This window comes from Trichomycterus rosablanca, chromosome 8 (genome assembly GCF_030014385.1).
Source record: "Trichomycterus rosablanca isolate fTriRos1 chromosome 8, fTriRos1.hap1, whole genome shotgun sequence".
NCBI lineage: Eukaryota > Metazoa > Chordata > Actinopteri > Siluriformes > Trichomycteridae > Trichomycterus > Trichomycterus rosablanca.
The window spans coordinates 29,217,638-29,229,681 of NC_085995.1; the positions used below are offsets into that span (position 1 = coordinate 29,217,638).

General features: G+C 41.8%; 1 protein-coding gene across 7 annotated transcripts in view; it reads right to left on the bottom strand.

The window, feature by feature from the left end:
• Window positions 1-6,204: 6,204 nt before the first annotated feature.
• The window catches only part of rapgef2b (Rap guanine nucleotide exchange factor 2b), a 189,654-nt gene continuing 183,814 nt past the window's right edge, over window positions 6,205-12,044 (bottom strand). For 4 of the 7 annotated variants that reach the window (XM_063000656.1, XM_063000658.1, XM_063000655.1 and 1 more), the window contains one exon: window positions 8,415-8,462. Coding sequence is in view for 3 of the 7 variants with exons in the window: in XM_063000659.1 (XP_062856729.1) it covers window positions 8,437-8,462 (26 nt within the window). In the remaining 4 variants the exon portion in view is untranslated. Of the gene's footprint in view, window positions 6,649-6,745; window positions 8,463-12,044 lie in introns of those variants that run through there. The other 3 variants (XM_063000661.1, XM_063000660.1, XM_063000659.1) reach the window with 3 other exon arrangements.

Below are 12,044 nucleotides of genomic sequence, written 5' to 3' on the forward strand. Positions count from 1 at the left end.
ACCGTTCCAACTGGGGATCGAACCCAGGACCACCTTGTATATCAAAGATTTTAATAATTATCAGAATTTATTTCCATGCTTTTAGCTTTTTTTAAATTCACTTTAAATACACATTGTGTATTTGTTTAATCAGTAAATAAGATAAACTCTTTAGGAAATCTAATTAGTTATCAATGAGAACAAGTCTGAATTTGTTTTGTTTTTGATTCTGTCCATTTTTCCCCTCTTTTTATGTGTACATGTGAACACCTGAGTGACTCATCTTAAAACTAAACATCCGGCCGCTCAGGTGGCACAGCGGTAAACACACATGCTGGAACCAGAGCTGGGATCTCGAATACATCGTATCGAATGTCAGCTCTGCCTTGCCGGCTGAGACTGAGCGGCCACATGAACAACGATTGGCCTGTTGTTCATATGGGAGGGACTCAACCGGATAGGGTCTCTCTCTCATGACTGGTGCAATTACGACCTCTGCTAGCTGATTGATGGCGCCTGCACAGAGATGAGAAAAGAGTGACCTTGGGGTGTGTCCCTCCGTACTCGCAGCTAGGCTGCACTGCACTCGTCAAAGTGTAGGTGATAAGATGCATACGGCTTGCTGCCCACGTGTCGAAGGGGGCGTGGGTTAGCTTTGTTCTCCTCAATCAGAGCAGGGGTCAGCATTGGTGGAGAGGAAGTATGATGCAATGGGGCAACTGGACTCGCTAAAAAGGGGAGAAAAAGGCATAAACACTATATATATATACTGTATATATACAGTGTATCACAAAAGTGAGTACACTTTTGGGGATAGGGGATTATATCCCCTATTTTGTGTGACCACCATTATTATCCAGCACTGCCTTAACCCTCCTGGGCATGGAATTCACCAGAGCTGCACAGGTTGCTACTGGAATCCTCTTCCACTCCTCCATGATGACATCACGGAGCTGGTGGATGTTAGACACCTTGAACTCCTCCACCTTCCACTTGAGAATGCGCCACAGGTGCTCAATTGGGTTTAGTCCATCACCTTTACCTTCAGCTTCCTCAGCAAGGCAGTTGTCATCTTGGAGGTTGTGTTTGGGGTCGTTATCCTGTTGGAAAACTGCCATGAGGCCCAGTTTTCGAAGGGAGGGGATCATGCTCTGTTTCAGAATGTCACAGTACATGTTGGAATTCATGTTTCCCTCAATGAACCGCAGCTCCCCAGTGCCAGCAACACTCATGCAGCCCAAGACCATGATGCTACCACCACCATGCTTGACTGTAGGCAAGATACAGTTGTCTTGGTACTTCTCACCAGGGCGCCGCCACACATGCTGGACACCATCTGAGCCAAACAAGTTTATCTTGGTCTCGTCAGAGCACAGGGCATTCCAGTAATCCATGTTCTTGGACTGCTTGTCTTCAGCAAACTGTTTGCTGGATTTCTTGTGCGTCAGCTTCCTTCTGGGATGACGACCATGCAGACCGAGTTGATGCAGTGTGCGGCGTATGGTCTGAGCACTGACAGGCTGACCTCCCACGTCTTCAACCTCTGCAGCAATGCTGGCAGCACTCATGTGTCTATTTTTTAAAGCCAACCTCTGGATATGACGCCGAACACGTGGACTCAACTTCTTTGGTCGACCCTGGCGAAGCCTGTTCCGAGTGGAACCTGTCCTGGAAAACCGCTGTATGACCTTGGCCACCATGCTGTAGCTCAGTTTCAGGGTGTTAGCAATCTTCTTATAGCCCAGGCCATCTTTGTGGGGAGCAACAATTCTATTTCTCACATCCTCAGAGAGTTCTTTGCCATGAGGTGCCATGTTGAATATCCAGTGGCCAGTATGAGAGAATTGTACCCAAAACACCAAATTTAACAGCCCTGCTCCCCATTTACACCTGGGACCTTGACACATGACACCAGGGAGGGACAACGACACATTTGGGCACAATTTGGACATGTTCACTGTGGGGTGTACTCACTTATGTTGCCAGCTATTTAGACATTAATTGCTGTGTGTTGAGTTATTTTCAGAAGACAGTAAATCTACACTGCTATACAAGCTGTACACTGACTACTCTAAGTTATATCCAAGTTTCATGTCTATAGTGTTGTCCCATGAAAAGATATAATGAAATATTTGCAGAAATGTGAGGGGTGTACTCACTTTTGTGATACACTGTATATATATACAGTGTATCACAAAAGTGAGTACACCCCTCACATTTCTGCAGATATTTAAGTATATCTTTTCATGGGACAACACTGACAAAATGACACTTTGACACAATGAAAAGTAGTCTGTGTGCAGCTTATATAACAGTGTAAATTTATTCTTCCCTCAAAATAACTCAATATACAGCCGTTAATGTCTAAACCACCGGCAACAAAAGTGAGTACACCCCTTAGTGAAAGTTCTTGAAGTGTCAATATTTTGTGTGGCCATCATTATTTCCCAGAACTGCCTTAACTCTCCTGGGCATGGAGTTTACCAGAGCTTCACAGGTTGCCACTGGAATGCTTTTCCACTCCTCCATGACGACATCACGGAGCTGGCGGATATTCGAGACTTTGCGCTCCTCCACCTTCCGCTTGAGGATGCCCCAAAGATGTTCTATTGGGTTTAGGTCTGGAGACATGCTTGGCCAGTCCATCACCTTTACCCTCAGCCTCTTCAATAAAGCAGTGGTCGTCTTAGAGGTGTGTTTGGGGTCATTATCATGCTGGAACACTGCCCTGCGACCCAGTTTCCGGAGGGAGGGGATCATGCTCTGCTTCAGTATTTCACAGTACATATTGGAGTTCATGTGTCCCTCAATGAAATGTAACTCCCCAACACCTGCTGCACTCATGCAGCCCCAGACCATGGCATTCCCACCACCATGCTTGACTGTAGGCATGACACACTTATCTTTGTACTCCTCACCTGATTGCCGCCACACATGCTTGAGACCATCTGAACCAAACAAATGAATCTTGGTCTCATCAGACCATAGGACATGGTTCCAGTAATCCATGTCCTTTGTTGACATGTCTTCAGCAAACTGTTTGCGGGCTTTCTTGTGTAGAGACTTCAGAAGAGGCTTCCTTCTGGGGTGACAGCCATGAAGACCAATTTGATGTAGTGTGCGGCGTATGGTCTGAGCACTGACAGGCTGACCCCCCACCTTTTCAATCTCTGCAGCAATGCTGACAGCACTCCTGCGCCCATCTTTTAAAGACAGCAGTTGGATGTGACGCTGAGCACGTGCACTCAGCTTCTTTGGACGACCAACACGAGGTCTGTTCTGAGTGGACCCTGCTCTTTTAAAACGCTGGATGATCTTGGCCACTGTGCTGCAGCCCAGTTTCAGGGTGTTGGCAATCTTCTTGTAGCCTTGGCCATCTTCATGTAGCGCAACAATTCGTCTTTTAGGATCCTCAGAGAGTTCTTTGCCATGAGGTGCCATGTTGGAACTTTCAGTGACCAGTATGAGAGAGTGTGAGAGCTGTACTACTAAATTGAACACACCTGCTCCCTATGCACACCTGAGACCTAGTAACACTAACAAATCACATGACATTTTGGAGGGAAAATGACAAGCAGTGCTCAATTTGGACATTTAGGGGTGTAGTCTCTTAGGGGTGTACTCACTTTTGTTGCCGGTGGTTTAGACATTAATGGCTGTATATTGAGTTATTTTGAGGGAAGAATAAATTTACACTGTTATATAAGCTGCACACAGACTACTTTTCATTGTGTCAAAGTGTCATTTTGTCAGTGTTGTCCCATGAAAAGATATACTTAAATATCTGCAGAAATGTGAGGGGTGTACTCACTTTTGTGATACACTGTATATATATTAAAACTAAACATCCGACACTGATAAAAGTATTCATATAAATCACAGCGAGCCAGCTTTAATAGTATTTTTATTAATAATTTTGACATGGGTCATTTAAAAAAGTAGGAGATACACATTTTGAATTACTTTAATGTCTTATCTTGTGCAAACACTAGATGTCATTGAAAGTAACAATATTTCAAAGAGAACACCTTGACACGGAAAACAACGAATAAGTGCATTTCAAACCTACAAGTCAATTCCTTTTGATTTATTGAATCCCAGCATCATATAAACTGGATGTTGAGGCATTAACATCATACATTTCTACAATTCAACAAAAATAGAACCAATATTTACAATTATTGTATTAAAAATACAAAAAGAAAGAAAGACAGACAGAAAAGAACAATCAATACATACTCCACCAATTGTCTTTGTAAAAGACGTACAGGTAAAAGTAGTCGAGAATGAAAGAATCTTCACCAGCTAAATGTACACTTCTTACTTAACATCACACACTGAACAAAGTAGCAGCGCTACCTACTACTATTTATCTTATGCTTGTACATTTTGTGCAACTTATTTTTCAAAAGAATTTCACTCGGCTCGTCGACAAAAAAACCATGACTAGCTTAAAAAATTCAAACGAATGTGAATGATTCATATAAGCACTGGTTTACAAATGGCAACCAATAAAAAAATACAGCAGGAAGAGAGAGAAATATTAAGGTAATATTACAGGGTACAGTGAAAACACTGCAATCTTTTGCCTTAAAGTCTATTAGTCTTAAACAACTGATCAATGTGATCAGCGTAACTCAGTGATTAAAAATAAACAATAAAAGTGACTTTTTCTCACCGCTCGAGTTTTACTCAGCTCGGGTAGCACTTCCCTTCATCACCGGAGTCTCAAAAGTGTTTATAGAAAGTTCCTGTTGAGTACTGTCATTCAAAACCTTCCTGTATGTACATTGTGACAAGCCTGATTTAACCATTCATAAGACCTACATAGCACCACATCTTGCAACAGGTTCATGTCAGTAAAGTAATAGCACCCAGTCTGACCTTGATATTACTGGCTGGAGAGATGTTGATTCTGAATGTTGTTTCGACAGTAATAGGTAGTCTTTAAGGAACGATATCGGAAAAGTGGGTCGAGTCGTTCAGTCTTAAATTGATTTCAAAGCCTGTTTACGGTAAATAGATCTGAAAATAGTTCAGCAGCAGAAATTTGTTCAGGAGGAGTTCACACAATTCCAGAGCTTTTCCTGCTATAGTCCAGTCTGAGGAAGGTCACAAAATGTCATCCATATTATCAAAACAATAATTGGAAGAACACACACTGAATGAATGGATGAATTAATAGGACGAACACAATGAAACCAGTAAAATGATCAATTAATTATGTTAAATTCAGTGCCAGTGGAGATCTGTGTTAACGCTGCCCTATAGAGACTCTTGAGTGGATTAACATTTACGTGTTCACCCTGTTATCAGATGATTGCAAATCTGAGCCCAGACAATGCCATAGCCATTTATGGCCAGAAGAGATGGCATCCTTTCCCTGGTAATCATTATGACACTAGCCAAATGGCAGCATTTGTGAGCTTATGTATGGATTTCACTTCAGATTGTTCCAACAGTGTGACTCTTAGGGAGGAGTCTGTTTAAGTAGCATAATCTCACTTACATATGGAAGAAATCTTACTGTAAGTAAACAAAAGGAGATTATATTACCAAACCATGTATCATGATTATTGCCACCCATGCATTCAGTACTTAATACAGAATATCTCTAGATACACCAGTCTTTTAGGTCTTACAGTTTTGGGGTTTAGGTTAGTGGACTAAGTGGTCATTGCAAAAGGCCAATACTGTGGTCACTGATGCACAGTGTAGATGTTAACATACATTTTTAATTTTTATCCTGCATCATGATACACCTACAACCCTGTCTTAGCTTTGCTTCTTGCCAGAGGCAGCCAAATTGTCATTGAAAATCTCCTGGCACTGTGTAAATTCCACAGTACCATGTTTCTTAAGAAGGTTCCCAAGATCCTTGGTCTCAAAAGAAGCAAATCTGTAACATTTATTTAAGTAATTATTTGATAAAAAGTTTTTTATGTCCAAATAATTATGAAATTGATTTGTTTTATTAAAAGGTTAGACATCTCTTACATTTAATTCATCCCAAAGACTTTTCCCCCACTTTGTTACTCATACTGACAAAAAAAGCCAATTATGCCAATTAGATCTGAATATATAATTGTCCACTTTTTAAATGAAAAACTAATCTAGTTTTAGAAATTAAAGGCAGTATTTCTATCAATCAAATATAATACATTACAATCTTTAAACATAAATATTCACATTAACTGATATTTAATCACATTAGCTAAACTGATATTTAATATTAATGTTTCGATATAGATTTAATTTGATCATATCATAGTTGTGGTCATTTTAATTTTAGGACTAATTATGCCTGTGGTTTGGTGCAGCCAACAAAAAACAGCTTCCCATGTTGAGTTTCTGTGAATCACATTAACTAAACTGATATTTGCGCTCAGGTGGCGCAGTGGGATATTCCACTAGCACACCAGCGCCGAGATTCTGAACTCCTCAGTTCACAATTGGCAGTGCCTGCAGCAGACACGGTTTTGCTAGGGTGGAATGACCGGACTATGTGTAAGGACCCTGATTACCAGATAGAGAGGCGCCTGTGTAGAGTGCATGGGTGAAAAAGGGTTCCGCCAAAGGCTGCACGTGGGTCGGAGGAGGCGTGAGCAGCAATATACCCACCTCGACTGCAATCAGAGATCCCCAGCAACAGAACACAAATTGACTACGCTAAATTGGGAGAAAATGGGAGAAAATGTATAAATAAAATAGAAAAAAAAAATGATATTTAATATTAATGTTTAATTATAGACTTAATTTGATCATATCATAGTTTTAACCATTTTAATTTACTTTTAGGCAAGGCAAATCACATTATGCTGTATTGTTTATTCTGAGAAGAAAATGCATTAAAAATGACAAGCATTCATTTTTCTAGGGGTTCACAGTCACAAACCTAACAAATTTTGAATTAAGCGCTTGTTGAGATCAGTGTTAATGCTTCTCTCCCCATAAAGAGGAATGGTGAGAACAAATACAGGTATATTAAACGCAATGCCTGTGGTTTAGTGCAGCCAACAAAAACACAGCTTCCTATGTCGAGTTTCTGTGATCATCCAAGCAGCTCATATTATGGAATATTGTGGATGTTTTGGAAAAATTCAGACTGTTTCAGTCTAATGTATGGATTTTCCAGATGTGTAATGATGATTAAAACATGTTTCGGGGCCGCTCAGGTGGCGCAGTGGTAAAATACGCTAGCACACCAGAGCTGGGATTTCGTATACATCGTATTGAATCTCAGCTCTGCCATCCGGCTGTTGTTCATCCAGGTAGAGAGCTGGATAGGGACCTCATAACTGATGCAATTACGACCTCTGCTGGCTGATCGATGGCGTCTGCACAGAGTAGAGGAATAACGCCGATCAGGGTTGTGTCTCTCAGTGCACAAGGCTGATCGGCATATGAACTCGCCTCGTGCAGGTGAAAAGATGCAGTCGGCTACTGCTCACATGTCCGAGAGCATAATGCAATTGGGTCAAAATTGGGAGAAAGACATGTTTCAGAATGTTCTGAATGATTTATCAGGTTTTCTGGATAATTCAGGACAATTCATGCAAGAGTCAGGATGTTACAGGATGATTCAGCACTCTTTAGCATGGGCTCAGTGACTCTGGATGTTTGGTGTTTGATTTTGCATGTTTCATGGGTTAGTGGCATTTAGGATGTTTTAAGGGTGACTGGATGCTTCGCAGATTTGGGATGTTTTACGGTGACTGGGTGACTGATGGTTATTTAATAGACGCTTAAGTATAATTAGCCCTCAGTTTAGCCCTGCCTTATTCCCTCAGCATTAAGGCTGTGTTCCTAACCTCACACAAAACCAACCAGTGAATATTGCCATTTGCATAGCACCCAATGACGTAAACTGAGGTGCTCTGTAGATAGTGAAGGGTCTGATGATGCACCCAAAGGCAGAGCTGCACCAGCTTCTCCCATTGTGTTTCTAACTCCAGTTCCATCTCCAGTTAATGTACTAAATGCTCAATAATACTGCAAAAGTGAGAAGACGACATTGTGCATTTTGTTCTTGTTTTGTAAAACTGATTTAAAAAGTGCTTCTGGGTAAAATGATTGTGAAAGGTTGAGGAAGGAAGGCGGTGTGTCAGTAACTTTCGATGGCAGTTTGGTCTGTCTGAATGTCGCACCGCTTTGTGTTCATCAGTCTCAGTTCTTTTTCCTACTTGAAGCTAAATAATCTGTTTTCCAAAGTGCCTGCTAATTCTTTAGACGTTCTGAACGTTCTCTTCCTTTCTTCACAGTATTTAAGCATGCAGGGTGAGAAAACCCTTCATGATGCTTTAAGGCAGAGAAGGGAGATGAATCCACCAATCAGGAGAGAGACAGGCAGTGGCATCAAGGTGATGATTGGTTGCTCTGGCTGGCTGTCTGCTAATGACGGCCTGACAGGACATCAGCCGCTGCAGCGAAAGCCCAGTCGCAGAGAGAGTCGTCAGATCACACAGCCGAGACCTGCTCATCTCCTGCGGGCAGAAAGAAAATAAACATTCAGCTTTTGTAATTTTAATTAAGCATATAGTTAAAAATAACAGTTTATGTGTCTGTCTGAAAACCTAGAGCTGTCTACATTTTACAGTGTATCACAAAAGTTAGTACACCCCTCACATTTCTGCAAATATTTCATTATATCTTTTCATGGGACAACACTATAGACATGAAACTTGGATATAACTTAGAGTAGTCAGTGTACAACTTGTATAGCAGTGTAGATTTACTGTCTTCTGAAAATAACTCAGCACACAGCCATTAATGTCTAAATAGCTGGCAACATAAGTGAGTACACCCCACAGTGAACATGTCCAAATTGTGCCCAAATGTGTCGTTGTCCCTCCCTGGTGTCATGTGTCAAGGTCCCAGGTGTAAATGGGGAGCAGGGCTGTTAAATTTGGTGTTTTGGGTACAATTCTCTCATACTGGCCACTGGATATTCAACATGGCACCTCATGGCAAAGAACTCTCTGAGGATGTGAGAAATAGAATTGTTGCTCTCCACAAAGATGGCCTGGGCTATAAGAAGATTGCTAACACCCTGAAACTGAGCTACAGCATGGTGGCCAAGGTCATACAGCGGTTTTCCAGGACAGGTTCCACTCGGAACATACTTCGCCAGGGTCGACCAAAGAAGTTGAGTCCACGTGTTAGGCGTCATATCCAGAGGTTGGCTTTAAAAAATAGACACATGAGTGCTGCCAGCATTGCTGCAGAGGTTGAAGACGTGGGAGGTCAGCCTGTCAGTGCTCAGACCATACGCCGCACACTGCATCAACTCGGTCTGCATGGTCGTCATCCCAGAAGGAAGCTGACGCACAAGAAAGCCAGCAAACAGTTTGCTGAAGACAAGCAGTCCAAGAACATGGATTACTGGAATGCCCTGTGGTCTGACGAGACCAAGATAAACTTGTTTGGCTCAGATGGTGTCCAGCATGTGTGGTGGCGCCCTGGTGAGAAGTACCAAGACGACTGTATCTTGCCTACAGTCAAGCATGGTGGTGTTAGCATCATGGTCTTGGGCTGCATGAGTGTTGCTGGCACTGGGGAGCTGCAGTTCATTGAGGGAAACATGAATTCCAACATGTACTGTGACATTCTGAAACAGAGCATGATCCCCTCCCTTCGAAAACTGGGCCTCATGGCAGTTTTCCAACAGGATAACGACCCCAAACACAACCTCCAAGATGACAACTGCCTTGCTGAGGAAGCTGAAGGTAAAGGTGATGGACTAAACCCAATTGAGCACCTGTGGCGCATCCTCAAGTGGAAGGTGGAGGAGTTCAAGGTGTCTAACATCCACCAGCTCCGTGATGTCATCATGGAGGAGTGGAAGAGGATTCCAGTAGCAACCTGTGCAGCTCTGGTGAATTCCATGCCCAGGAGGGTTAAGGCAGTGCTGGATAATAATGGTGGTCACACAAAATATTGACACTTTGGGCACAATTTGGACATGTTCACTGTGGGGTGTACTCACTTATGTTGCCAGCCATTTAGACATTAATGGCTGTGTGTTGAGTTATTTTCAGAAGACAGTAAATCTACACTGCTATACAAGTTGTACACTGACTACTCTAAGTTATATCCAAGTTTCATGTCTATAGTGTTGTCCCATGAAAAGATATAATGAAATATTTGCAGAAATGTGAGGGGTGTACTCACTTTTGTGATACACTGTATATCATCCTGTGCATGCTCTTGAGTAGAAGGCTGTCTAAATTCTTAGATACCTTAAAATGCTGCCTACTAAGGTGCCATATTTGGAAGCTATAATGAGGGAGCATCCCATGCTTCCTTAGCGGTGAAGGCAATCCCAGCATTCAGTGCGGCACAACTTTTCTTACAAAAAATTACAAATATGGCGGACGAATGCGCAGCAACGAACAGAGTTCTTTTTAAATGTAAATAAATTATTATTGTATTATTATTTCAATTTGTATAAAGGTGTACAAGTGTCATTTATTTGCAAATTCGGGCTAGTCAGTGACAATTTAACCGTTTTCGGTACACAGAGGGAGATGTTAGCTGGCATGCTAGCGAGTTGTGTCTCCTCAGCCCATTGGTTTGAATGCCCTGAGGCTAACTGTGTTAGCTTAGTAAGCAAAAACTGTGGTAAAGCAATCGCTGTCTAAGTAGTGCATCTAAATAATCTGCCTAATAAGTCGATGTCTTATTACATAGAATCCTCTCTACTTAGGCAGCTGCCTAGGTAGGCAGTATGCAGCAAGACAGCTCGCTAGATTTTCAGACAGACCCCTACATGCAGTCTTAAGTGGCATGCATGTGATGGAACCATAGGGATTTCAAAATTTTCGGCAGCAATCCTACTAAAACAAACTCACACACACAATAAATTAAAAAACACATAAATGTACATAATAACACAAATATACATACACATTAGGGCTGGGCGGTATGACCAAAAATTTGTATTTGTACAGGGCAAGCCGTAGTGGTTAAGGTACTTGACTAGTAATCAGAAGGTCGCTGGTTCAAGCCCCACTACTGCCAGGTTGCTGCTGTTGGGCCCTTGAGCAAGGCCCTTAACCCTCAATTGCGCAGACTGTATACTGTAACTGTAATGTAAGTCGCTTTGGATAAAGGCGTCTGCTAAATGCCAAAAAAGTTAAAAGTAAAGTATCACAGTATTTTTTAAGAATCTGACGGTTTCACGATATAACATGGTATGTTTTTTTTTGTATGACTGGGACTTATTTTACTGTCATAAGTACATATAATATAAAACGTTTACCTTTAGCCCTCCCTTTACCAAATTAAATGCAGTTTGCAAACGCCACTGTACAACTTGACCGGTCTGTTCACAGGTCTGTTGTAGAAGAGTGGACAACTTCATATATCTACGCTTCCAGATCACGTATAACGTTGAAATTGCGACTGACCTGAAGTATTTTCGCCCTGTAAGACACACCTGGAATCCACTGTTTTAATTATTGCTCTGAAAGCTTCTTTCTCGACTGTATATAGAGGAATCGTGTCCTTGCACATGTGGATTATTACTGCGTTCGTAAAGTCATTGTTTGCAACAGCCGTGGCTCAACCATACAGTATATAGCGTTTTAGTCTGTTCTAAACTGTCAACACGCCTCATGTCCTGGGCAGGTTCTTCTTGTGCATATGTGGTCTTCCTCTCTTTATCCTCCATCTGTTTTGTTAATTTGTTTCCACTATATCGAGGAGGCCTTTCTCATCTGTTAGCACTGTCATGCTTACACTTCCCGGCTAACTCGTGAGCTGTATCTAATCTACACATCGCTCCATAGCGCTTTTAGTGGCAAATAACATTATATGATCTGTTGCCTATTGAAGCCTACAGATAGCAGTATTTTTAAAAATCCATAAAGTATGAGGAATCATAGACGGTATACCGAATGTACAGTCATACCGCTCAGCACTAATACACATATATAAGTACACAAAAATGTACATGAAAACTAAAAAAAACATAGAAAACACACACACACAGAGTAGGGTGATGAGGGATGTTACCAAAGTGGCAAGACAGATCATTTCCGTGGCAACACATGCTTTGGAGTTAT